The sequence below is a fragment of the Alligator mississippiensis genome, chromosome 4, assembly GCF_030867095.1.
Source record: "Alligator mississippiensis isolate rAllMis1 chromosome 4, rAllMis1, whole genome shotgun sequence".
In the NCBI taxonomy this organism is placed as follows: domain Eukaryota; kingdom Metazoa; phylum Chordata; order Crocodylia; family Alligatoridae; genus Alligator; species Alligator mississippiensis.
The window spans coordinates 129,092,594-129,117,052 of record NC_081827.1 but is presented as its reverse complement, the minus strand read 5'-3'; the positions used below and the strand labels follow the sequence as shown (position 1 = coordinate 129,117,052).

At 42.8% G+C, this 24,459-nt stretch overlaps 1 protein-coding gene across 5 annotated transcripts in view; it reads left to right on the top strand.

Annotated features, from left to right (window-relative positions):
* Positions 1-24,459, top strand: part of ITPR2 (inositol 1,4,5-trisphosphate receptor type 2) — a 425,347-nt gene that overhangs the window by 152,737 nt on the left and 248,151 nt on the right. For all 5 annotated transcript variants that reach the window (XM_019498344.2, XM_006270092.4, XM_014607327.3 and 2 more), the window contains 6 exons: positions 6,034-6,227; positions 14,176-14,308; positions 15,188-15,245; positions 16,697-16,862; positions 19,386-19,559; positions 24,294-24,383. In XM_019498344.2, coding sequence (XP_019353889.1) covers positions 6,034-6,227; positions 14,176-14,308; positions 15,188-15,245; positions 16,697-16,862; positions 19,386-19,559; positions 24,294-24,383 — 815 coding nt within the window. The remainder of the gene's footprint in view (positions 1-6,033; positions 6,228-14,175; positions 14,309-15,187; positions 15,246-16,696; positions 16,863-19,385; positions 19,560-24,293; positions 24,384-24,459) is intronic.

The window sequence follows — 24,459 nt, the reverse complement described above, 5'->3', positions numbered from 1 at the left end:
AAAAAGTATAATTATTTGTTCTAAGTTTAGTTTCATTTTTACTCCAGTAATTGTCTCCTGAAAACCTGCCCTGTGTTAATATAAAATATTAATTGTCAATATAATGTAATTTGCTGTGATATTGTATGAAACTGATTTATCTGTTACACCTTGTCTTACCAATATTATTGACAGCAATAAAATTATATTGATAAAGAGGGTCATAATCTGTTTCAGCTATAAATACTAAAATTGATTAGTATTTAGCAGGGTTTTTTCGCCACTTAAAACCTTCCAGCTTTATTAATAAAATCTTTTTGTAGATTATTATATTAATAAGTAGTGCCTTAACCCTCTTTAGCATATCTTTCTTCAGCTATTTATTTCAGTCACACAGAGGTTAATGTTCAAGGAGCGTTAGAGGAACATTAGTGAAACTAATGTATTTTTCCTTCATCTTGGTTGTGAAGTTGCCTCCACATTCTTTATTCCCCCTATTCCTGTTCTCTGGGCAAGGGGAAAACTGTGAAGGAGCAGGTTTATTTATTTTTCGGCTCCCACCATTATTCCATCTGGTTGCCTCACAGCCTTTAATATTCTAGGACAGGGACTGGCAACCTGCGGCATGTGTGCCGAGCATGGCATGCGAGGCCATTTTGCTTGGCACACCACGGCCAGCCCTAGTTCTGGGTAGCTGCTGCCATTGATGAAGCCCGGGCTGCTCCCAGCAGGGCTTGCAGCATCCCAGCTGCCTGCTGGGAGCAGGTCGGGCTCCCGGCTGGCAGCAGATACCCAGAGCCGGGGCTGGCTGCAGCTGGGAGGCTCCAAACAGCTGCACTGGGCTCTGGAGCCCCGAGATCAGCTCTGTACTGGCGTGTGTACCCGCGTGTCAGAGCGGGCGGTGGGGACGGGGCCTGAGGCAGCACAACCCCAGTCTCTCCCCTGCTCCTGGCATGGAGCTGGTGACTGGGCTCTGGAGCCTGGCGCAGCTGTTTGTAGCCAGTCTGGGCTCTGGGCAGCTGCAGCAAGCAGCGGGCAGGGTACAAACAGCTATGGCGGACTCCACAGCTCCGGCATCAGCTCCATGCTTGTGCACCTTGGGGCAGGCAGCAGGAAAGCGCAGCCTGCCCCGAGATGCCCATGCAGCTGTCGCCAACATGGAGCTGATGCTGGAGCTGTGGAGCCTGGCGCAGCTGTTTGCAGCCTGCCCGCTTCTTGCTGCAGCTGCCCAGAGCCCAGGCTGGCTACAAACAGCTGTGCTGGGTTCTGGAGCCCAGTCACCAGCTCTGTGCCAGGAGCGGGAGAGAAACTGTGCTGCCTCAGGCCCCTCCCCCACCACCCGCTCCCACGTGCGGGTGCACGCGTTGGTACAGAGCTGATGCTGGGGCTCCGGAGCCCGGCACAGCCGTTTGGAGCCTCCCGGCTGCAGCTGGCTCTGGCTCTGGGTAGCTGCTGGTAGCCAGGAGCCTGGCTTGCTCCCAGCAGGCAGCTGGGATGCTGCAGGCCCTGCTGGGAGCTGCCCCAGGGTCCAGCAGCTACCCAGAGCCAGGGTAGCTGCTGACAGCCACAGAGTCCAGCTTTGGTTGCGGGGCACAGGGCAGCAGGGCTGGGGGGCAAGGGGCACAAGCAGGGCATCCTGCCACGTACCCCCTGCCATCATTTTGCTTTTCTGGCATGCCAGCACCCCAGCACATTCCAAGGTAGGCACTGGTGTTTTTCGGCACTCTGGCCAAAAAATGTTGCCTACCCCTGTTCTAGGACTTGCAATACCTGTTGGTCAGGGAAGTGCTGTGGTCCTCATTTCACAGGTGTGGCACTGAGGCATAGAGAGATTGGTTTGCTTATGGTAGTGGTTTTCAACCTTTTTAGACTCGAGGCACCCTTGGATAGACCTGAGGCAACCTTTGGAAAATGCTAGCTTTTTTTTTCCCCTCTAATTTTGACTACAGGAAAATAATCAAGCAATTCTTCTGTTGCATAGAACTCAGAAAACCCGCAACAGGTCAGAATGTTTTTAACACCATGAATTCCTGTTTGAAAACTCTGGGTGTATCTTTTGAATCATGTTTTTACACTTAACAGTACTAACCTTTTGTGACATCCTGTGACACCCATGGAAAAGATCTCAAGGTATCCCAGCATGTTGTGGCACCCTGTTTGAGACCCACTGGCCTTTGGTCAGATAGTAAGGCTCAAAGAAAGGTTGCAAGAACTGGAGTTGGGTGTTTCATGTTCCAATCTAGTCTCCTTTTACTGGACCATCTCTCTTCACACCACCAGCATAACTCTAGGGACTGGGCATAGTCTTGGTTCTTAGTCCTCATTATAACCGTCTAAACTAGTGGTGCTCAACCTATCTATCCCTGCAAGCTGGATGAATGGAGCAGAGCTGGTCTGCAGGCTAGGTCTAGTATGGGGTCAGCACATGGTATTGATTTGCAGGTGAGATCTGGCTGTGAAGGAACCCTGCACATTGGCCCAATCCAGCATACCTGGATCCTGCTACGTGCTATCCTGATCCTGCTGCTGGCTAGCCTGATCCTACACGTCCAGATGTGGCCACTCATCAGCCTAACTCCTCTGCAGAGTTATGTTACTTAGCCCACAGAGCTTTTCAGAGGTCCAGAAATTTGGCCACTGGGGAATGGCAATTAACACTGCCACCCTGCTGCCAAATTTCTGGATCTGTGGGGAGACCCACAAGGTAGATAATGTGACTGCAGGCTGGGAGTTGAGCACCCCTGATCAAAACTGTTGTTGGGGAAATTACTCCATCTCATCCAAAAGAGGAACCAGGACCCATACTGTGAATGAGTAACAGTTTGATTCTTTATCTGGTCCTGAGCCAGCACAACTATGGGCTGCTATTGAGCAGTGTTTGTGGAAAAACACAAGTTTAGTTCTCTAGTGCACAGTACCTAGGACTTCCCTATTGCAGCAGTATTTTTCAGAGAGGAGTTGGCATGACCATTATTTACAGGGAGTTTCCAAACAGAAATTGCAAACTTGTATGACGACTATCTACCTAAAATGGCCTCAGTTCTTACTGGGGTGTTGGGCACTTCCACCTCCTTTTGAAATCATTGAAAAATATCCCTCATGATTTGCCATATTAGAAAGAAACTGGGCCTTATGTAGAAGAAGACCAGTGTCTTGTCCTTCCCTAAAATTGTCTTAGCGTCTGCTTTGTTATACCAGTTGTACCGTGGCATGATACTATTGATTCAGTTATTTTTATATAGAATTTGTGAACTTTCCGAATACCAGTGAAGTTACCAAATACAACCTCATGACTTCCTGGAGAATGGAATTATGAAATCTCTGTTGATACTGGAGAACATTGAATCTCCATCTACAGTTTTCAAGAAATGCTGTGGTATGTCAGGAAAGGGCTTCATAGCTTGTGGGTTTTGAAGTGTGACCTATAGAATATGCTTCTGTTTGTCTGCCACCTCCATGCAGCTTAAAGAACAAGATGGTACGAATGAGATCGTCCATGTCACAGGTTGATAGTAAACATGCTGCAGACACAGTTTAACAGAAGTAAGTCTAAAAGTCAAGGGGGCTAATTCTCCATGTTGGAAACCAATTTTACACTGGTGTAACTGCATTGAAAACCATGCAAAGAAACATTGTGTAGGCAGCTTGGCATATTCTGACATGTTTTGTGCAGTTTAAAGAAAGACTCTGTTGGGTGTGCTATTCTAAGCAGCACATCTTAGAAGGATATTTGCTCTGATTTTGACCACTTTGTGTGTATGTACATGTAGACAGTTAAGAGAATCAGTCTGGGTAGCAACCTGATATTAGCATTTAGCCCTTAGTTAGACCTCAAGCTTTTTTCCCCCTAACATCATGCAAAGTCAGAAATATTTTTTCCCCTTTGTGTAGACTCAAAGTATTATTTTCGACAGGCCAGTTCAGTCTGATTGTGCACTGAATGCTGAGCAGGACATGAAACATGACACTAATCTCTTGCGTTCCCTTTGAAAAAGCAAATTCTTTGTGTGTCTGTCTTTGTAAGTCTGGGTTAATGGCTTTTTCTCTTCTTGCATATAGTAGTTAAACTTTGTGAATTGTAGAGGGAAGAGCACAAGGGGAGGGTATTGTTAGCAAGCTAAAATATGATTGTGCCCTTTATAACAAATTATACAGGAAGAGGGTCACTGCAATGTGTGTAGAACTTGGCAGTTGCAAGGTGATTAAAAGTATACATAAGACATTCAAGAACTCCCTAAACCTTCCCCTGGAGAATGATACCTTTTCAGTTCTGTTTGCTTTTGTGTACTGTGGGGATTCTTGGTTTTTCTTATTTCTTCTCTGAAGTAAGGGTCTTTCCATCATTCCATTTTCTTGCTCCAGTAGTTTATTTCTGTGAGTTACTTAGAAAGAGACCAGTTCAACCTGGTTGGAACCGCTATGCCTTTTCCTAAAGTAAGAACCTTTGGGTGCATATTTCTCTTCAGGCTCCTCCTGCTCTTCCTTCCTGTCCTAGAGTGAATCCTAGCATTCATTTACAGAGCTTTTGTTCATGTCAAAATTTAAGTTAGAGAAGACACAGCACAGTCTGTGTGAACAAACGGCAGGGTCTGATCCAGTCCCAGCTGAGCCAATAGAATTGACTTCAGCAGGTGTTTGTTGGATCTTGAGGGCTACATTGAACTGAGGAAAATAATGAATTTCTTTCCAGAAGCTGCCGATAGAAGGAGCTATATCTCCAGAGGTATTTTACCTTTCAGGTCTGGCCCTAAGACCAGTCCTTTTCCTAGGATTTTTCTGATATGGGAGAGATGAACAAATGGAAACAGAGTCTTAGTTTGTTACAAGGTGGAAGCTGTCATGGTTCAAACATTTGGTTAATCTTGTAGACTGCCCAATTTCTTTGAAAGTGTGTATCGTCTCAGTATTGTGTATGGGCATGTTTCAAATAACCCAAAATCAATATTTCCACCAAAAGTTATGTTCTGTGATGTTCACAATGCATTTTCATTTACACAGAATGCCTGAGGTATAAGCCAAGTCATTATTTTTTATCTCTACTGAACAGTTAAAAAAAATACACATATAGATATAAATGTACACAATAACTAAATGATTGGTATGAAAGACAAAGGGTATTGTGAGGTTTTAGTAGACCAACTGTATGGTTGGGAGAGACTTAGACAAGCTTTTGAATGCAGTGCATTCTTCAGGTTTGAGGGAAAAGCATGCACAGTAAACATTAAAAACATTCTACCTAGGTTGTGGATTTTCCACTGCAAGTGGTAAATTTGGATATCCTTCATATTTGGGTAGTGCTGGAATGATGTAACCATGATGACTCAGGGAATACGAGGCAAAGATTTTTGTGGGTGATATCTTTTATTGGACCAACTGCATGATTAGGATGGATTTAGACAAGCTTTCTAATGCAATACATTCTTCTTCAAATAGCAGGCACACCAAAGGTTTAAAAACAGTCTGCCAGTTGATTAAGTGACTGAATAGCCAATGGGGTTGGTAACAGGGTATAGCATACAGAGATTTTTCCATCCTTAGGTTGTTGTTTGAAGTCCAGATTATATCTTCAGAGAAGAAAAGTCCTTTCTTTCTGAGGGTCTTATTTAAAATAACTTGGTGGTTGCAGTAAGCTCTACATAACTAGAATCATCAGTATAGCAGGCAGCCCTTGAAGCAATCTTCAGGAGGGGAGTCATCAGTAGAAATTTGCATGGCAGCTGAACAGCTCACTTTTCTCTGGAACTTTTCTCTGCAAAAAGGCTTATAAACTAATTCATGGGGGTATTTGGAATTATGTGGTTCTTATCTTATCCTTTGGCCTTGTAAGTGAGTGAATCCTCTTGTGGAAGTTTCTCTGGTTGCAAAACTGATGGACATTTTGGCTTAACTCCTTCCCTGTGATGGGGTTTCAGCTGCAAAGAGAAAACTTAGTCCTTAGTAAATATGTTAATATTGTCAAGGTTTTTGATTGCGCAAATAGTTTTTGTTTCTAGTTTGACAGTGATTGTCACTGATTATATGATTTCAAAAAAAATTTTTTTTTTGCTTGCATAGGAAACAACGTTATGAGGACTATCCATGGTGTGGGAGAGATGATGACACAAATGGTGCTGAGCAGAGGATCTATCTTTCCTATCAGCACTCCTGATGTACCACCAAGCATCCACCCAAGCAAGCAAGCTAGTACTATGGAAAGTGAAGATGTGATTGTGATGGACACCAAATTAAAAATCATTGAGATTCTGCAGGTAAAAAACATGATGGAAAATTATGTAGTGGCCAGTTAATTTTACTATTTTTACCTTTTCATTTAAGCCAAATTCTGCCACCCGACCTTATTCATGTTGAGGACACATTACTGTAAAGTAGGACACATTACTGTAAAGTAGTACTCTAACTCATGGCACATTTCTGTTACATACAGAAAGCGCCATGAGTTAGAGCAACCTCCCCCAACCCAATAGACCTGTGGGTTGCGGGGGTGGGGGTCAGGAATTGAGCTCCATTTTGGAACTGATCCAATGGAAGAGCCTGCCTGCAGCCAGTTTCCCTTAGCCCTGCCCCTTTCCCCACCAGCTCTGGTGTTGTCTGCAGGAAGGGAGGGGGAAGGAATTGTGGGCTGGGGTTTACCCAGATGGAGTTGGGGGGGGCCGTGAGGTGGAGGTGGTGGTGAGGGGGCTCCAATCCACCCACTTGCTCTCCAGCTCAGGTTGGGCAAACCCCAGCCCACAGCTCCCTCCTCCTCTCTTTTCACCCCTCCCTTCATGCAGACAGTACTGGGAATGGGGCTGGGCTGGGTTGATGTAACCTATCCCCGATCACATGCAGGGATTGACAAAATTTCCCTAAGGTATTCCATTTAGGAGTGCCTTCATCTGAGCCCTCATGAGATGAGGGTTATTTTGTTGTGCGATCTGCCACTTTTAAAGCGCTCTACAGCCATGTACATGTATCACAGCATGACTATAGAGTGCTTTCAGGGGACTGATCATGTGACACGTGATTTTTGTCAGCACCCTAAGTGACTGAGGGTAGCAAAATTCTGCTGTCATTCATTTTACTTTACAGGTGGTGCCACTGAAGAAGAAAACAGACTGTACAGGCTCAGCCTTTGCTGATTATGAATAAGGGTGGCAGAATCTGGCCCTTTAGTGCCTTAAATTTAACCCAGAAACATTCTCTAAAAACAGAGGGCACGCTTGTAATCTCATTTACATTGGCTTTACACCAATATAACTTCACTGAGTTTAGTAGGATTCTCCCTTATTTACAGTAGTTGAACTAAGAGCAGAATTGGTCCCAAACACACTGGAAATAGACACTCAAGCCTTTCACAGATTTTCACGGGGGAATTGAGAACAGCATTTGGCCCAAAGTACTGTTATTCTAGCTGAATCAGTGAGGGACCTGATGTCAACATACACTCTTAAAATTTGCAGCTTATGCTGCTTGTAAGGCCATGGACAGGCAGTATATTTGTAGTGCTGAATGTGTACTTGTAGCACAGCAAAAAACATGCTATGTATAGCACTACAAAGATGCAGGAAGTGTTACAAGAAACAACAGACACAAGCTAGCGGAGGCTAGTTTCAGGCTAGACATTAGGAAGTGCTATTTCACTGTCAGGGCAGCTCGGACCTGGAACTAACTTCCAAAAGAAGACCCTGGGGGTCTTTAAAAAAAGGCTGGACGAACATCTGGCCGGGGTTGTTTGACCCCCGTACTCTTTCCTGCCATGGCAGGGGGTCAGACTAGATGATCTTCTCAGGTCCCTTCCGACCCTACCAACTATGAAACAAGATATTGTGGGTGATATCTTTTTTTGGACGAACTGTATGGTTGGTATAGACATAGGCAAGCTTTCTGGTATATCAGTACCCTTGCTCAGGCCTCAATATCACCTCAACACTACAAAATATCAGTATTTTCAAACAGGAGCTTCTTAGCAGCATTATGTAGCATTATATGTAATGCCTGCACATTTACTTGTAGTACTACAGGGATCTCTAGGACCCCCAGCATCCCACAGTCTGCTGCTCTCTTCCCAAAGGGGAGGGAGGAAGGGAGGGAGAGTGGCTGGCTCCCTGATTGCCTGCTCAGCTGCACTTGAACAGTCTTGGCTCTGCCTGGGACTCTTCAAGCGTGTATGGGGGTGGGGGTGTAATTCCTGTGGCTGCATAAAAAGTCCTGGACAGAACTGACATTCTAAGTGGAGGGGAGAAGTCTCTCATTCTAACCCTAACCCCCATCTCCACCTGCCATTTCACCCTGTGGCAATCAGTTGGCCAGAGGGTGTTAGGGCTAGGGTGGGGAATTCATGTTGGCACTCTAAGAGCCCTGGCATGAGCTGGGGCCCTGGCATTGGCAGTAGGGGTGAGGAGAGTGGTATCCTTACTCCTGCCACCCCTACAGGTTGGGGAGTGGGGGGAGCTGTCTTTGTTACTGCTGTTTTTTAGCAGCTGGGAGCTGATCATTGATAGCCTGCCCCCCTTTCCTGTCAGGGGGGAGAGAGGCTTTCAGTGACTGGGCTTCTTTGGGGTGGCAGAGCAATAGGAATAGCCTACTATTCTCCTCAGGTGGAGAGCTCACTTTTTTGCAACAGTTTTATAGCTCTTCAGACTTTGCAGATCTCCAGAGAAGGGGCTGGAATGCCTGCATGTCCACAAGCACTACAGTTTTGTAGTGTTACGAAGTGCCAAAACACTACAAATAAATACCTGTCCATAATCTAAGTTGTGTCATTCAAGCGTCATTATTCTGTGGGTTAAACCTCACTTTCTACCCACACATGCACACACATGTACATGCATACACATTCTATTTGTTTTTCGTTATTTTTTTATAAATTATTTTTTATAAATTTGTCACTTTTGAAGTACTTGTGTTTCTTTAATTACCAGATACATGAAAGACTATCAGTTGTTAGATTATCCTTAATGTAGCACACATTTATCCCTAATATTGATGGACTGTATCTGAATAAATGAGGGCTTGATGGTTTGGAGCTTTACCACCTCAAGAACAGCTGTGGGAAGGAATTCCCACTCGAGAGATGCTTCCAATTCCCAACTCTCTTCTGGGTCTGCGGAATGCAGTATTGCTTTTTAGGGAGCAGATTTTTTCCCCTTTTCTGACTGGCTTCTCTTCTTGACAGTTGGGAGGGCAAAACTAGGGCTTAATTGTAGTCTTGCAAACATTCCACCCATACACTCACAGGAGAAAGAAACAGGGATACAGCCTGACTTATCCCTGTCTATCACTTAGGGCTCCTAGAGACATGCAGGGAGGCTGCTCCACGTGCTTTAAATCCAGTGTGCCAGAGCAGACTTGATTAATCGGAAATTGCTCTAGCAGCCCTGCGTGTTATGTGTATCGGTATCCCTGTGCTGAAAAATGGTGGCAGAGTGCTTTAAATTAAAGCTTGTTCAGTGAGTTTAGTTTAAAGCATCCCACCATCATTTTTCAGCGCAGGGACTCTGATACACATGATGCTCGGGCGCTTTTAATTAGTCAGCTTGCTAATTAAAGTGCCCCCCTGCCTCCTGGAGCATGGCTATAAACGCCCTTACTGTGCATCAGAGCTGGTCCAGCAAAAAGGTACGTGGAATTGGAGAGGTCTTAACTCCTTACTTTTTCATGGCTGTATAACACCAGGGCGCACTCTTGTCATATCTTACACATTCAGCAAAGACTGCTGTATGTAACAGTATAGGCACAAGGAGGGTAAAGTGCATATAATCCAGTTCAGAGTCTGGGGGGAAAAAAACCGGTTGGAACCAGACCCTACTGCCCTTGCCTAGCTGAGTAGTCTTGCAGGTTCACATTCTGATCACAGTTCTCCCCTGGTATTAAAGCAATGAGCATCTTATATTTATTTAAAAAGGAAACTTGGAAATGTGTTCTGTTTTTCATTTACATTTGTATTATCCTCAAGATATTCTCCAAATCAAAAATGAACAGTGGCCAAACTCTGAGCACTGTTATTTTACACTATAAAGTAAGTACGTACTGAGGCTTATCCATTATCCTGCACAGTTGGTGCATTTACTCATGCACTTTACTGTGGAGTTGACTAATTAGCTCCATAGTAAAGCATCACAGTCTACATGTGTGCTGGTATTAGGGTGCAGCAATTTAATTAACTTCACTGAAATGCACTTGTAGACAGTAACAAGGGCTGGCTGGGGCATGAGGGTGCTAAAGGCAGGGTGGGGGGGGTTCTCTGCTGTCTAGCCCTGCACTTTAGCACCCTCATGCCCCAGCCAGCCCTGCTGCCATTCAGAGCCTAGGGCTGACTCCCCCACCCCTCCCAGCCCCTCTGTCAGTCTGGGGCTAGTCTGCCCCAGCTCAAACTGCTGTGCTACATGTGTAAACAGTGTGCCCAGGAGCAGTTTTCTCTAGTGCGAACTGCTCTGGAGTTTATCACATTGCCTTAATGACATGTAGATGAACCAAGTTAGTAGGAGAGAGATTAGTACTATCATAATTTACTGATTATTTAGGTTTCCAGTACTTTCAGCCTCAATCTGACCTCTGATTCAAGTGATTAAAAGAGCAGTTTTTGCCGGCATGTATGCTAGTGTAGTAGTACTGTAGTTGAATCCATGGGGGACTTGACACCAGCTCATGCTTTTAGATAGAAATCTCAAGCTGTTCTAAGTTATGCAACAAACAAACTATTATTCTACAACAGCCATTTCCTACTGACAGACAGACAGACAGACAGACTTTTGGAATTTTTCATTATGTTTTGTAAACTGCTGCTCTGCTGGTTCAGTTTTTCATTTTTGTTACTTTGGAAAGATTAGAAGGTGAAGGGTTCATGTTACTTAAATTCTCCATTCCTCCAAGATTAGAATAATTGAATCATAGAAAATTGGGGTTGGAAGGGACCTCAGGAGGTCATCTAGTCCACTCCCCTGCTCAAAGTAGGACTATCCTCAACTATGTCATCTCAGCCAAGGCTTTGTCTGCTTGGGTCTTAAAAACCTCTAAAGATGGAGATTTCACCACCTCTCTAGCTAACCTGTTCCAGTGCTTTACTACCCTCCTAGTGAGCAAGTTTTTCCTAATATCTAACTTAAACTTCCCTTGCTGCAACTTGAGTTCATTGCTCTTTGTTATGCCACCACTGAGAACATTCTAGGTTCATCCTCTTTGTAACCCCCCCCATCAGGGAGCTGAAGGCTGTTATTAAATCTCTCCTCAGTCTCTCTTTTCCAGACTAAATAAGCCCAGTTCCCTCCGCCTCTCCTAATAAACCATGTTCTCCAATCTGCTAACCATTTTTATTGCTCTCCGCTGGATTCTTTCCAATTTGTCCACAACCCTTCTGTGGTAGGGGACCCAAAACTGCACATAGTACTCTAGCTGTGGCCTCACCAGTGCCGAATAGAGGGGAATAATCATTTCCCTCAATCTGCTGGCAACATTCCTACTAATGCAGCCCAGTATGCTGTTAGCCTTCTTTGTAACGAGGCCCCGCTATTGGCTAATATTCAGCTTACTGTCCACTGTAACCCCAGGTCCTTTCCTGCAGAACTGCTGCTTAGCCAGTTGGTCTCCCAATCTGTACCCATGCATGGACTTGTTCTGCCCTAAGTGCAGGGCTTTGCACTTTTCCTTATTGAACTTCATGAGATTTCTTTTGGTCCAATCCTCCAATTTGTTGATTTGAATCCTAGCCCTACCCTCCAGCATATTTACTACTCCCCCCCAGCCTGGTGTTTTCTGCAAACTTGCTGAGGGTGCACTTCATCCCATCTTTTAGATTGTTGATGAAGATATGGAACAAAACCGTCCTCAAGACCGACCCCTGACACACTGCACTTGACACCGGCTACCAACTAGATATCAAGCCATTGATTGCTACATTTTGAGCCTGATGATCTAGCCAGTTTTCTGCTCACCTTACAGTCCATTCATCCAACCTGTACTTCAGTAGCTTGCTTGCAAGATTAATGTGGGAGATCATATCAAAAGCCTTGCTAAAGTCAAGGTATATCACATCCATTGCTCTTCCTGCATTTACAGAACCAGTCATTCTAATATTATAAAAGACTAAGTCTGTCCATCTGTCTGTTCATAATGCTTTATTCATGCTCTGATTGGCTGACAGAAATAGCCAATTAGAGTGCTTTAAGTGTGGGGGAGTGCCACCATGATTCCAAAGCAGTGCTGCCTTCATCTCATATTCCCCCCCCCCCCCCCCCCCCCCCCCCCCCCGCTTCCTTCAGGAGGCATAACAGCAGCAGCATGGGGTGTTAGGTGGTGGCACTCCATCCCAGCCCTTGCCCTTGGTGTATCCACGTTGACTCTTCCTAAACACCTTCTTCTCCAAATGCTTAAAGATGGATTCCTTGAGGACCTACTCCATGATTTTTCCAAGGACTGAAATGAGGCCAGCAGGTCTCCAGTTCCCCATATCTTCCTTTTTTCCTTTCTTGAAGATGGGCACTATATTTGTCCTTTTCCAGTCTCCTGGGAAATCTCCCAAGTTTTCAAAGATTAAGGCCAGTCACATTGGCCAACTCCCTTAGCACCCTTGGGTGCCATGTGTCTGGCCCCATGGACTTGTACACATCCAGTTTTTCCAAATAGTTTCTAGCCTGTTCTTTTGCCACTGTTGGCTGCTGCCCTCCTCCCCAAATTGTGCTGCCAAGTTCAGTAGTTTGGGAGCTGACCTTACCTGTGAAGACTGAGGTAAAAAAAGACATTGAGTACTTTAGCTTTTTCCACATCATCTGGCACTAGGTTGCCTCCCCCATTCAGTAAGGGACCCATACTTTCTCTTATCTTTCTCTTGTTGCTGACATATTTGTAGAAACCCTTCTTGTTACCTTTCATGTCACTTGCTAGCTGCAACTCCAGTTGTGCTTTGGCTTTTCTGATTTCATCCCTTCATACCCAAGCAATACTTTTATACTCCTCCCTAGTAATTTGTCCACATTTCCACTTCTCATAAGCTCCATTTTTGTATTTTGGCTCATTGAAGAATTCCCTGCTAAGCCAAGCTGGTCTTCTGCCATACTTGCTAGCCTCCCTGTGCATCGAGATGGTTCATTGCTTTGTCCTTAGTAAGGTTTCTTTGAAGTACAATAACACAGATGAATTACATTATTTGGTAGATAATGTGGACTTAAGATATGAATTTCTTAAATTTGATTTTTGCAAAGATATGCAACTTGGGCACTGTAGCCAAAAGGAGGAATCCCTCTTCTTTCTTTTGTTACTTTGTTTTTGAAGAAAATATATAGTTTATTAATCTGATTCTTTTTATTGTGGTTTTGATGGCACAGCTTTCCCAGTTACAGTAAAGAGCAGGATGAACAGAGTCTCCTTTTCACATTTCTTTGTAACATGAGATTTTAAGAACTAAAATGTTATTTGGATTTGTAAAGCTTGTATGACTTTAACTAGATAGATATTTATGTCTCTGAAACCAGAATATGACCCTTGATATTTTAATAGATAAGCAGAACTCTCTAAGTTTGATTGATTGCTTTGCCCTTACAAGTTCCAAATTGTCCATAGCTCAGGAGTAGATATCCAACATTTAGAATGGAATCCAGTCTTCAAAGGGAACTCTATTACTGTTGCTGCAACAGCTGTAAGGAGGACACATGAGAGATGTACCACTGTAACACCCCAAGTAGTCCCCACAATCCTTAATCTTTTGCTGGCTACTCTAGCAAATGCTATTTCTGCCCTAAGTGGAAACTGAATCTTTTGTGACCCCTCTTTCTCCCTACAGTTGTCAGCTTGCCTAGGTTCAACCTGGAATGTCATGGGCCATTATTGTGAAGGGTCTTGGAGCGCTGTTCCCCATTCTCAGCATAACTTCCTTTCCCTACCACCCAGGGGCTTTAAGAGCCTAATTTAAGGAAAATTTTAGCCTAATGTTCTGATGAAGCTTTAGAAGGACCCACCTGGTTCATGGATAACAGGCTTAGGGTAAATTCCCAGAGTTCCTGGACAAATCTGAACTGTTGTGGTATTTAGTGGAAGCTGAAATGTCTCAGGATAAGATGTGGAACCAGTCCTGAGAAAGAAATCACCAGTTTACCAATATTGTTTATCAAATGGACAAGCATGCTTTACACCACTTGAAACAAATGACTTCCTCTCACTGCACATATGCAAATAGGCTGTCAAATAAAAGGGAAGAGCATCTTATTTTAAATTCTTGTCTTGTAGTTTATCCTTAGTGTTAGACTGGACTATAGAATATCCTACATGCTGTCTATCTACAAGAGAGAGTTTGGAGAAAATGGTGAAAATGTTGATAGCGCCTCAGTCTCTCCCCCAGACTCACCAGGGATCGTCTCAGGTAACTGTTGCTATTGTTTTGCAATTTAAAATAACTGTCCTTTTAATAAGCAATAAACTGAACAGTTCCAGAAAAATTCAAATCACTACAAGATGAAAGCTTGTGGGAGATTGGATAATGTAAGGGGCATCCACAGAAATCAGATGTTTACTACCCTTCTCTCCTTTAATTAAATATAATTATTTGTTCCTATGATGATGAGAGTTTATTTATTTATACCATTCGCAAAGCTATCAGAGGTGGCATAACAAATGAGGATGAGAGCAGACTCTGGAGGATGGGGTGGAGATGGCCACACTGGGTTTTTTTTTCCTTTTTCTTGTCTTGCATGCCTAGAAACAGAACCCAAGTCCTTGGGAAGCAGATGAGGTAAGGGTGGTACAGTAATGAATTGGTGTTTAAAGCTCAGGGAGATAGCAGCTAGTGATCTGTATGAGGAGTTAATGGTGTGTGGATGCAAAAAGAATCCTCGTGAGTCAGGAATGATAAACAAACTGCAAGCAAAATAATTACCTGGATAAATATTTTTCTGCAAGAATAATGCTTCCATATTTTGGCATTATTTTTTTTAATTTGGGTGGTTATTTCTGCCAAAGTAGTTGTGGAAGATTAACATTTTAAGGGAGTAATAATTTTTGTTCTGTGTTTATACAGCAACAAGCACCTGGTCCATGACTGGGGCTGGTAATGCTGAAATACAAATAACAGATAATTAGGGCCCTCCTAATTCTGGAAGAAGAGCCAATAACTGATTCAGAGGAAGTTTCTTCTGACTGAGAAGTGCATGGTTAGGCCATTAGTTTGCAGCATGTACTGAAAGAGGGAAAACAGTTTCTTTATCTGCACAAACTAAATTATGGTCCCTGTGGTTGTTTGCAGCGATTGTTCCTGACATAGATGAAATTGCAGCTCAGGCTGAAACCATGTTTGCTGGCAGGTATACTCTCTGAAGGTTATACTTTTGTCTGTATGTGCTCTTTCTATAATTTTAATATAAATATATAAAATTTAATATAAATTTCTATAATTCTATAATGTGCTCTTTCTTCTAATATTTTAACTTCTAATTGATTATTTCTTTGTATTCATTATGTTACTTCATATCTCTGCCTCTCTTTTGGCATTTCCTTTTGTCACATAAGAGGATCTCAGTAAGAGGAGGTTGTGGGTGTACTTGTTTCTGTTGAAGCTCAAAGGTTTGGTGTGCCAGTACCATAAAGTTCAAGTCTGGCTTTCAAAAATTTCTCAGTTTGTGTTTGGATCTGGTTTGGGCAACAGGGGGACTTGGATTGGATTCTTTTAATCTATCCTTGATGATCAGAAGAAGAGCTTGGATCCAGGTTTTTGACTTATTCCCTAACTCTATTAAGGCCTGTCTGTAGGGGAAAGATGTAGTGTAAAAAGATAAGGTGTTAATTTAAAGCACAATATTTGTACCACTATAACACTGGATGTGGACACTCTTATTTCTGTATTAAATAGCCCTTTTCTGGTTTAGGCTATGGCACCTTGGAAATGATTTAAGGTGTACTAGAAAAAGCAGGATGAATAAAAATGTATACATGGAAGAGTTATAACAGCATACCTATGTTGGTTTAACTATATACATATAATTATAATTACACTGCTAAAAAAACCCCCAAAAGTACCCCATTTAGACAAGCCCATAGATTTGAAAGTTTTTCCCAGAGCTAAGTAAAAGGTGAAATATACACGAACTAGGCATTGTGATCTTTCCTCAGTCAATCCCTTATGTGTTCTCAATCTTTACCAGCAAGAGGAATGCCTCCAGTCCTGTCCCCGATCTCCTATAATGTAAAACAACACCCAGCCCTTGGCGCTTGCTTCTTTCAAATGATCACCGAGAGTGACTGGCTTCTCGGAAACATTACTTCTGCTTTGATATGCTAAGTGTAAATCTGCTTGCTGTCATTCTAGATTATAAATATGATTCCAGAATTATGATACCTTTGGCAATTTTGTACTATTTTGAGCTTATTTTTCTTAAACAAATTTTTAATAGGAGTAAAAAGGAAAGGAGTCACAAAAAAAAGACGGGGGGTACATTTATGTCTGGTGTAGCTCCCTTGCCATCAACAGCTTTGTGCCAAGGATGAATTTGCTGCCATGTAGCCAAGATATAAATTAATGTGTTTACAATATGGAGTTTATTCACAATGGCTGACAAATTTTGTACATGTTTATTTCTAGCATATAGTATCCATCCAGTTACAAGATTCCTGTAAAGACAACAGTGCTGAGATGGGTGGTTTTTAATTTCTTTCTCACTGTTTGTCCTTTCTAGTTATAAAAGCTATGGCAAACAGAGTGGCTTTTGTTTACTTTTGTCAAAATTCATTGTGGGTTTGTTTGTTTTTTTTCTTCCAGAAAAGAAAAAAATCCTGTAGAGCTGGATGATGAGGGCAGCAGAACTTTTTTACGGGTTCTCATTCACCTTATTATGCACGACTATCCTCCTTTGCTATCGGGGGCTCTTCACCTGCTATTTAAACACTTCAGTCAAAGAGCAGAAGTTCTGCAAGCATTTAAACAGGTGGATCTGCAATAGCTTTACATGTATTGATGGAATAGCATTACTGTAGGAAAGAAATAAACTCTTTCCAAAGGCATTTGCTATCACTTAAGTTGCCAGTTATAGTATGAGAATGTTTCCTTCTGACAATTCAAAGACCATATTCAACCCCTTCTCTCTGTGGAAGCAGCAAGTCCTCAGTGAGCTGGTAATAAGGTGCCTCTATTTAAGCACCCCAAAATCAAGTCATCTGGGATTGTAGCCAGTATTCAAAATTGAGGTCTAAGTGACTTGTCCAGGGTCACAGTGAACAGGAAGTAAGGACAAAACCATGCTTGTGCTTGGGTACTTTTTTCCGTCTCTTAGTTAACACTATATTTAAATGTTTCATGTGTTAAAAATAAGGTATAGATTAGGACTATGCAAAGCTTCGGTTGCTGATTCAGTTTGATGGAGATTTGGGCCGATTCAGTGGTTGAATCTCCAAATCCGAATCGAATCAGGAGACCCTTTTATCTCTCCGAATCGAATCGGAACCCTCCAAATAGGTTCAGAGAGATTTGACGATTCAAATATAGACACAGCTTTAACTGTTTTTTCTACATACCTCAAGGTACCAGGCAGCTTGTCAACACTGAGATGGTGGGGTGGATAGAGCATCCCACAGGAGCGTGGGAGGGGTCCCCAACGTGCTCGGCAGCAGACCCAGAAGTGGACCAGAAGCACTTCTGGTCCACTTCCAGGTCTGCTGGGGAGCATGCAGGGGCGGCCTCCTGCATCTCCCCAGCTTAGTGACTGGTGCCTCCTGGGTCTGGGGGGGCACCTGGGGTCCCCCTGTAGCCTATCACTGAGCCAGGGGGGCATGAGGGGGCCCTCCTGTGTGCTTGAAGGTAGACCCAGAAGTAGACTGAAAGTATGAGCATGCAGGGGGCCCCCCCACACTCCTGTGGGACGCTCCATCCACCCCACAATCACTGTGTTCACAAGCTGTGCCTTGTACCTCGAGGTATGTAGAAAAAACATTTAAAGCTGTGTCTGTGGCTGAATTGCTGATTCTTCAAATCGACATCGAACCTTCAGACTCGGATTCGGCCATATTGCATTGGGACAGTGATCCAATTCAACAAATCAAATCACTGTCCCTGATTCAGGCCGAATCTGAATTGAATATGGCCTGTTTCGTGCACCCCTGGTATAGATCCTGATGTAATGTGGTGCAATAATGACATATTCCAGTTGTAGGGACCTATAACTTACATTTTTTTAGATCATTTGATGCTTATTTGAAACATTTATATTTTCTCATCCTTATGTAAGAAGTCGAGGTTTTTTGTGTCTGAAACCAGACAAATGTTAAGTAGCTGGAAAGTCTTTGTTTAATATTGTTGCAGAGTTGCATAATGGCCTCCCACCAGGATATTAAAGTGGGGCCATGCTGATTAGGTGCATAAATAGCTGCTATTCCCAGTTAAGCGAGGGTTGAGTAGCTAACATGTTTCTGTAAAGGTAAGAAAAGTCTAATTGTCAAATAAACAAAAAAAGCTGTGGAGAAAATAGAATACTAATACTAGGAGATAAGCAGCAGTCATAAATTGTTCAGAATAACAAGGCTCTACACTGCTAAGAGAGAATCAGATGTGAACTTTAAGACTGTATTATAAAATAGTAAATAGTTTTTGCAAACAATTTTTTTTTATATGTTATTAATGTTCTTGCCTGGCAGGTGGCAACATTTATAAAATGTGGGCATTCCTTTGACGTCAGTTTGATTTCTTAAGGATAATCTTTGATTTACTATAGGAACATTGTTTAGGTTTTGGTTAATAATTAATAATCTAGGGGAGAAGCCCAATAGCATTGTAAGGAAAGGGATTTTACAGATCTTTCTAAATCATGAGGAGTTAGGAGAAAGAGAAGAGAGATTAAATATTATGGGTGGAAAATTAGAATACTAGAGTCATCTTGGAAAAATGCAGACGAAGATCTGAGAGGAAATTATATGGAACCTGGGAAGCACTGAAAATTTTCATTGGCATTTCAATCTTTGGAAATACTGACTGCATTTAGAGCTCTTTATTTCTTGTGTATCAATTCTGTTTTCTTGCAAAATATTGTTTAGACTGGATAAACCATTTCTCATTTTAATATCCTGATGACCATAATATTTGCATCATTGTTAGCTCTGCCACAGTGCTTGGGGATTTATACATATGTGTTTATACTGAAAAAGATTTTGTAGTGTGATGAGGAAGAAAGTAGAATGTTCTAAACACTGTAGCCATTTTTCCTTGGGCAAACAAAATCTTCAGTGACATTAAATTTAGTGTGTCTTAACAGCTTTGTTGAATTTGAACTGAAAAGACAAGTATGACAAATTTCAGTTCAGAAGGCAAAGTTTTGAGTTGAGTTTCAAGTGATAATTTACTTGAAGTTTCAAGTTCAAGTGAAAATGGATGTGTAGAATGGAACCGTAAAACAAATTTGACTACAATAGCTGCTGTACATCTTGCTGTATTATTGTTACATAATATACCATATTTCCAGGTCCAGTTGCTGGTGTCTAATCAGGATGTGGATAACTACAAGCAAATCAAAGCTGATCTTGATCAATTGCGATTAACTGTAGAAAAATCTGAATTATGGGTTGAAAAAAGCAGCAGCTATGAGAGTGGAGAACTGGGCGAGGGTCAGGCAAAAGGTGGTGAAGAGCCAGTAGAGGTTTGTCTTTAAATTCCTAGCCTGGCAATGTTTCAGTGTTATACTACAGGTTTTTTTTTTCTTTTTAACTAATCATTTGTGTATGTTTCACACTATCAACCTGATGGTACTAGTGAGCCAGTGATGCCTAGTATCTTGGATGGACCTTAAGACTAAGGAGAAAAAAAAGACAAAACTTTTCTATGAGTTTTCAGATTTCTTTCCTGCTGTTTTTAATAAAGAGTTTTATCATTTCACAGATAGTCTCTTATTTGGTCTAGCAAGAGAGCCATGGTGTTTGTGTTTTTGAGATCATTGTGTTGCTCTGGAGGTAATTCAGAGATCACATATTTACTCTTAGGATGACTTTATTGGAAGACTGAATCAAAACAGAGGAGAGACAGCCCCTCTGTTGTGCTAGCTGTGAAACAGTGTGACCAATAGCAGGCTTCCAAACCTTATGAAACTTGTCACTAAAATCACAGAAATGGCTTAAAATCAGGCTATAAAAATAAAACTATAAAGGTCGGGGGTCTTCTTATTTACCACCCATTTCTTAAATTTCAGAGTGCACTTAGATTATATTTTCAAACATTTCTCTGCAGCCATAAGGGCTAGAAGCTTAATTTTTTAAAGAAAGATGAGGTTTTCATGAGTTTGATAAGCGCAGCTACTGGAGAGTAAGAAAAATGCCAAATATCGTGATCCTTGCAATAAAATTGTGTGTGTTAGTAACACTGGAAACACAGAAGAAGGGAATGCAATCTCAGTAACAGCATTATCACCCTCTGTGAAGGTCCACAGCAGGGCTTGGCTGTACATGACACTGCACTCCATATTCCTCCTTCCCTACAGAAAATTCCCCAGCAGGTGCTAGCAGGGCAGTAGGACTGTAGATCCAGCAGAAGTTGTGCTGCCAGTGGTCTGAAGAGATACAGGAGCTACTAAGGAAGCTAATCTCAAGGGAGATCATCTTTTCCTGTTTGAGTTGGGAAGAGGCCGAGTCCTTTTTTATTCTTATAGGGGGAAAGCTGTAAACCGCGAGAGAAGAAAGTTGAAGAAACTAGCCGTAACAAATTCTTTGCTCGTGTAACTCAGATGGAGTTAATGGAGTAGTACCATGGAGGAATTTAGTTTTCTTGGGTTCTAGTGTGTGGATTTTTCTATCTCCTCCTCAGCATCAGGAAGAAAATGGCTCTTTATATATTTAATGAAAGGAAAATGTTACAGGGACAAGCAGGATGGAAAACTATCAGAATTTTGCTAGTGTGATAAGATCCCCCTGTTCTTAAAAATAGCTGTTTTGGCAAAGATACCAGAGGACAGGAAATGGAACTTAAACTTTAAGCAGAAACATCTCTGGAAGGAGTGTTTTTGCTGTTTTCCCATGAGGAAGCACTGGATCTTTATGGATGTTAATCCAGGTGATCCACAATGACCCAGGTGATACACATTATTATCTCTGACAGCTGAGAGTGTACTAGATCAGGGCAGTAATATGTAATCTGTACAACTGCTCTGATTTGTCTGCTGGTGTGAACCTATGTGATTCCATCATGGAGATACGGTGTTACATCAGCTGAGGGTCTGATCCATTATATTAATCAAGTTATATTATATTAATCAAGACTTAAGCAAGTCTTTGGTATGCAGTAAATATACTCACCAATCAAAACTACTGCTGCAATAAATACGTCTCTGGAAACTACAGCATCTGTCAAAGTAGGCTGTTGCCTCTGAAAGCTTATGCCTCTATCAACAAGTCTCTGAGGTCCTGCCTTGCCTTAAGTAGGGTTTTTTGTGCTTCTTTCATTTATGCTAAATGTCTCATAAGTAGCTCTACTAACTAGGGGTGCACTGATAAAGATTTTCTTGCCTGATAATGGTGGCCAATTATTAACCAGCCATATCAGCCGATACTGATCCGATAGCTGATTTACAGGAATACAGCCCAGCAGCTTGGAGAGCAACGTCCTGCCATTAAGTCTGTGGGATGGAAAGGATGTGGGTGTGGGGGAGGACAGATCAAGGCTCCACGCTGAGGGAGGGAATGGGGCAGGGGCAGGGGGAGGAGCAGGTGCTGCCCAGCCAGGGCCGCGAATACGCGGCCCTGGGAGCGGAATGGAGCAATGGGTGGCTCGGCTCACCTGGGGACTGCGGGGGGTGGGGTGGGGGGCAAAGCTCTCCACTGCTGTGTGCACCTCCGAGGGAGGCATGGGGGGCATATGCCCCCCCCAGATTTGTGTGCATGGTGAGGGCAGGTTGCCTGCTGTGGGCTTGGGGCCAGGAGCTGTTCTGGCCTCTTCTTGCCGGGGGGACTGGGCCTGGGCTATGCTCGGGGTACGTGGGGGCGGGGTGTGGTGGGTGGTGGTGGTGATGGGAGGAGTGGCCACAGGGAATTTTGGGTGACTATAGCCCACCCCATAATCACTCCTCTCAGTGCCACCGTTGCATGCTCAGAGCCCAGCCCTGGCCCAGTCCCCATGCTGGGAAGAGGTTGGTGCAGCCCACCCTCGCCCTGCACACATATCTGGGGGGGGTGTGGCAACATGCCCCCCCATGCTTCCCCAGGGGTGTGTGCAGTGGTGGAGAGCAGCCTCCACTCCAAATCCCCCTGTGCTCCCTGACAAGCTGACCACAGCTGTGCCCTGGTCAGCTTGTCACTTCCCTGGCTGGGCAGCCCCTGGCCCGCCCCTGCCCCACTACTTCCCTCATCGTGAGGGCCTCCATCTTCCCTCCCATGCCCTTTCTCTTCCCCCACCCCTTCCCCCCACCACAGACGTACTGGCTGGACACTGCTCTCCAAGCTGCCCAGCTGCATTCCTGGCCATGTGCATGTTGCGGATGTGCACGTGCACGCAACATTTATCAGTGACATTATAGTCTACGCTTGCCAAAAAAAGCCGATTGCTGATAATGTTAATTTTCCTTTTATTGTTGCCAATCCAATATGCAACTGATACATCAGTGCATCTCTATCATTCTTGGGACTGCTTTATGAGTAAGGTATCATGCAGATTGAGTAAGAGGGGCAAAATCTGGCCCCAATTTGGAGGCTGGAGGAAAGGAATCTATAATGGATGCACATGATATCCTAAAGTTGTAATTATCTATGAATTTTATGAAGAAAGCTAGCAGCCACGTTTAGAAATTTCTACTCTAGGACTACAGACCGATAATTCAGAATTGAGCCTAGCTCAGTCAGTGCAAGCTTTGTGACTTCTGTTCCCTGTATGGGAAGGCATGGCAGAGTGTCTATCACAGGACATAACAAAACAAGATACTCAACCTTGTGCGTCTGATATCCCAGTAGTGTGATTATCTCCTGATAACTACATCTCTGGAACACTCTTTATGGGTTCAATAAACAGTTTTTTATTTTGTTAAGCGAAAGGATAGATTCAGCAGTTTCATGCTGATCAGCACTTCCAGATAAAACATATAGTTCACAAGGATTATAAAACTTCAGTGATTGAGGAAGAATGCTGATACATGTAACAGGTAAATTAATTTTGGTTAACCACCAGTCCCAGGGCAGAGGAGAGTGGTTAATTATAGCAAAAAGCCCAAAATATCTTCCAAAGTATTGCTTCAAGCAGTGAGTAAGAGGCAGCATGCATACTAACAAACCCTAAACAAATAATAATCCATTGTTGTCACAGATCAATGCAAACATGCTGAATAACAGTGCTGACATTGTTACAAACAGCCACAAAGGACTGAACCAGTACAGCTACCTCATGCCCCTGTGGAAATTAAGACTAGATGGAATTTATAGAAACCCCTAATCTTAACAACTAGCTAGAGAAAGCACAGGGAGACATTTCAGAAAGTATAAAAATTCAAATATGTGCATGTGCACTGGTGAACGTATTTTAATTTCACTTTTCACAAAAACTTTAGGATGTTGGCGGATAGAAGAAAACTCGGGAGCCCATCTGCTTCATTCTCTTTGATGAGACTACAGTAATTTTCATTCCCAGTGACAAGACTGAGTCATGGCATTAGAACTCCAAAGTTTTTTTCACTAAATGTAATGGTCTCCATGACAGGGCCCACTCTTAAGCCCTCATACTTCTAGATTAGAAAGACCAAACATGCCTGGTGGAGTGAGGAACATTTCCAATTCATTGTTTAAACCTAAGGGCCACATTTTCTCCTTTTAAATCCCTTTCCACGTCACCCAGAGATGTGAGTTAAAGTATCACCTTTACTTGAAGAACTTTACTGCTGGTAGCAGGGTGATACCAGATCAATCTCCATATACCTCTTGTTCCTTAGCTTTTGAAGAAAACTGATTTTTCTCCACAAGAAAGGCTGCCTTCACCATCGTCATTTTCAGAATTGCTCTCTCACAGCTTTTTTGCATTCTGTTCGTTTTAGTCTATACTGTAGCTGCATTAGGTATGTATGTGGATGGAAAAATCTTTCAGTTACAGGTATTCCTATGGCCCCAGTCCTATATTATTAAACTACTTTAGGATTAGAGTCTCATAGAATCCCTGTGAGGAAGGCGGTGCCATGCATCATAAAGATTTTAGGCACAACAAGACCAAGCAACTTGTCTAAGATTATGCAGGAAGCTTGCGGTAGAGGAAGGAATCAAACCTGTGTCATTAGCCAGCTCTTGAACCATTAGACTGTCCTTTTCTAATTCTGTCTGTTGTTGCTCTTCTCATTTATTTGTTGTTAAATGTACTTGGTTGATGTTTAATAAATTGTTTAAGAAGCCTTCTTTTTGTTTTTAAATTGTAGGAACCAAATATTTTAAGCCCAGTACAGGATGGAACCAAAAAACCACAGATTGACAGCAATAAGAGTAATAATTACAACATTGTTAAGGAGGTTGGTATATGTACAAGTGAATAATTGCACATGTTGGTGCAAGGCATTAATATTTGTTGCTAGAACATGTAATCTA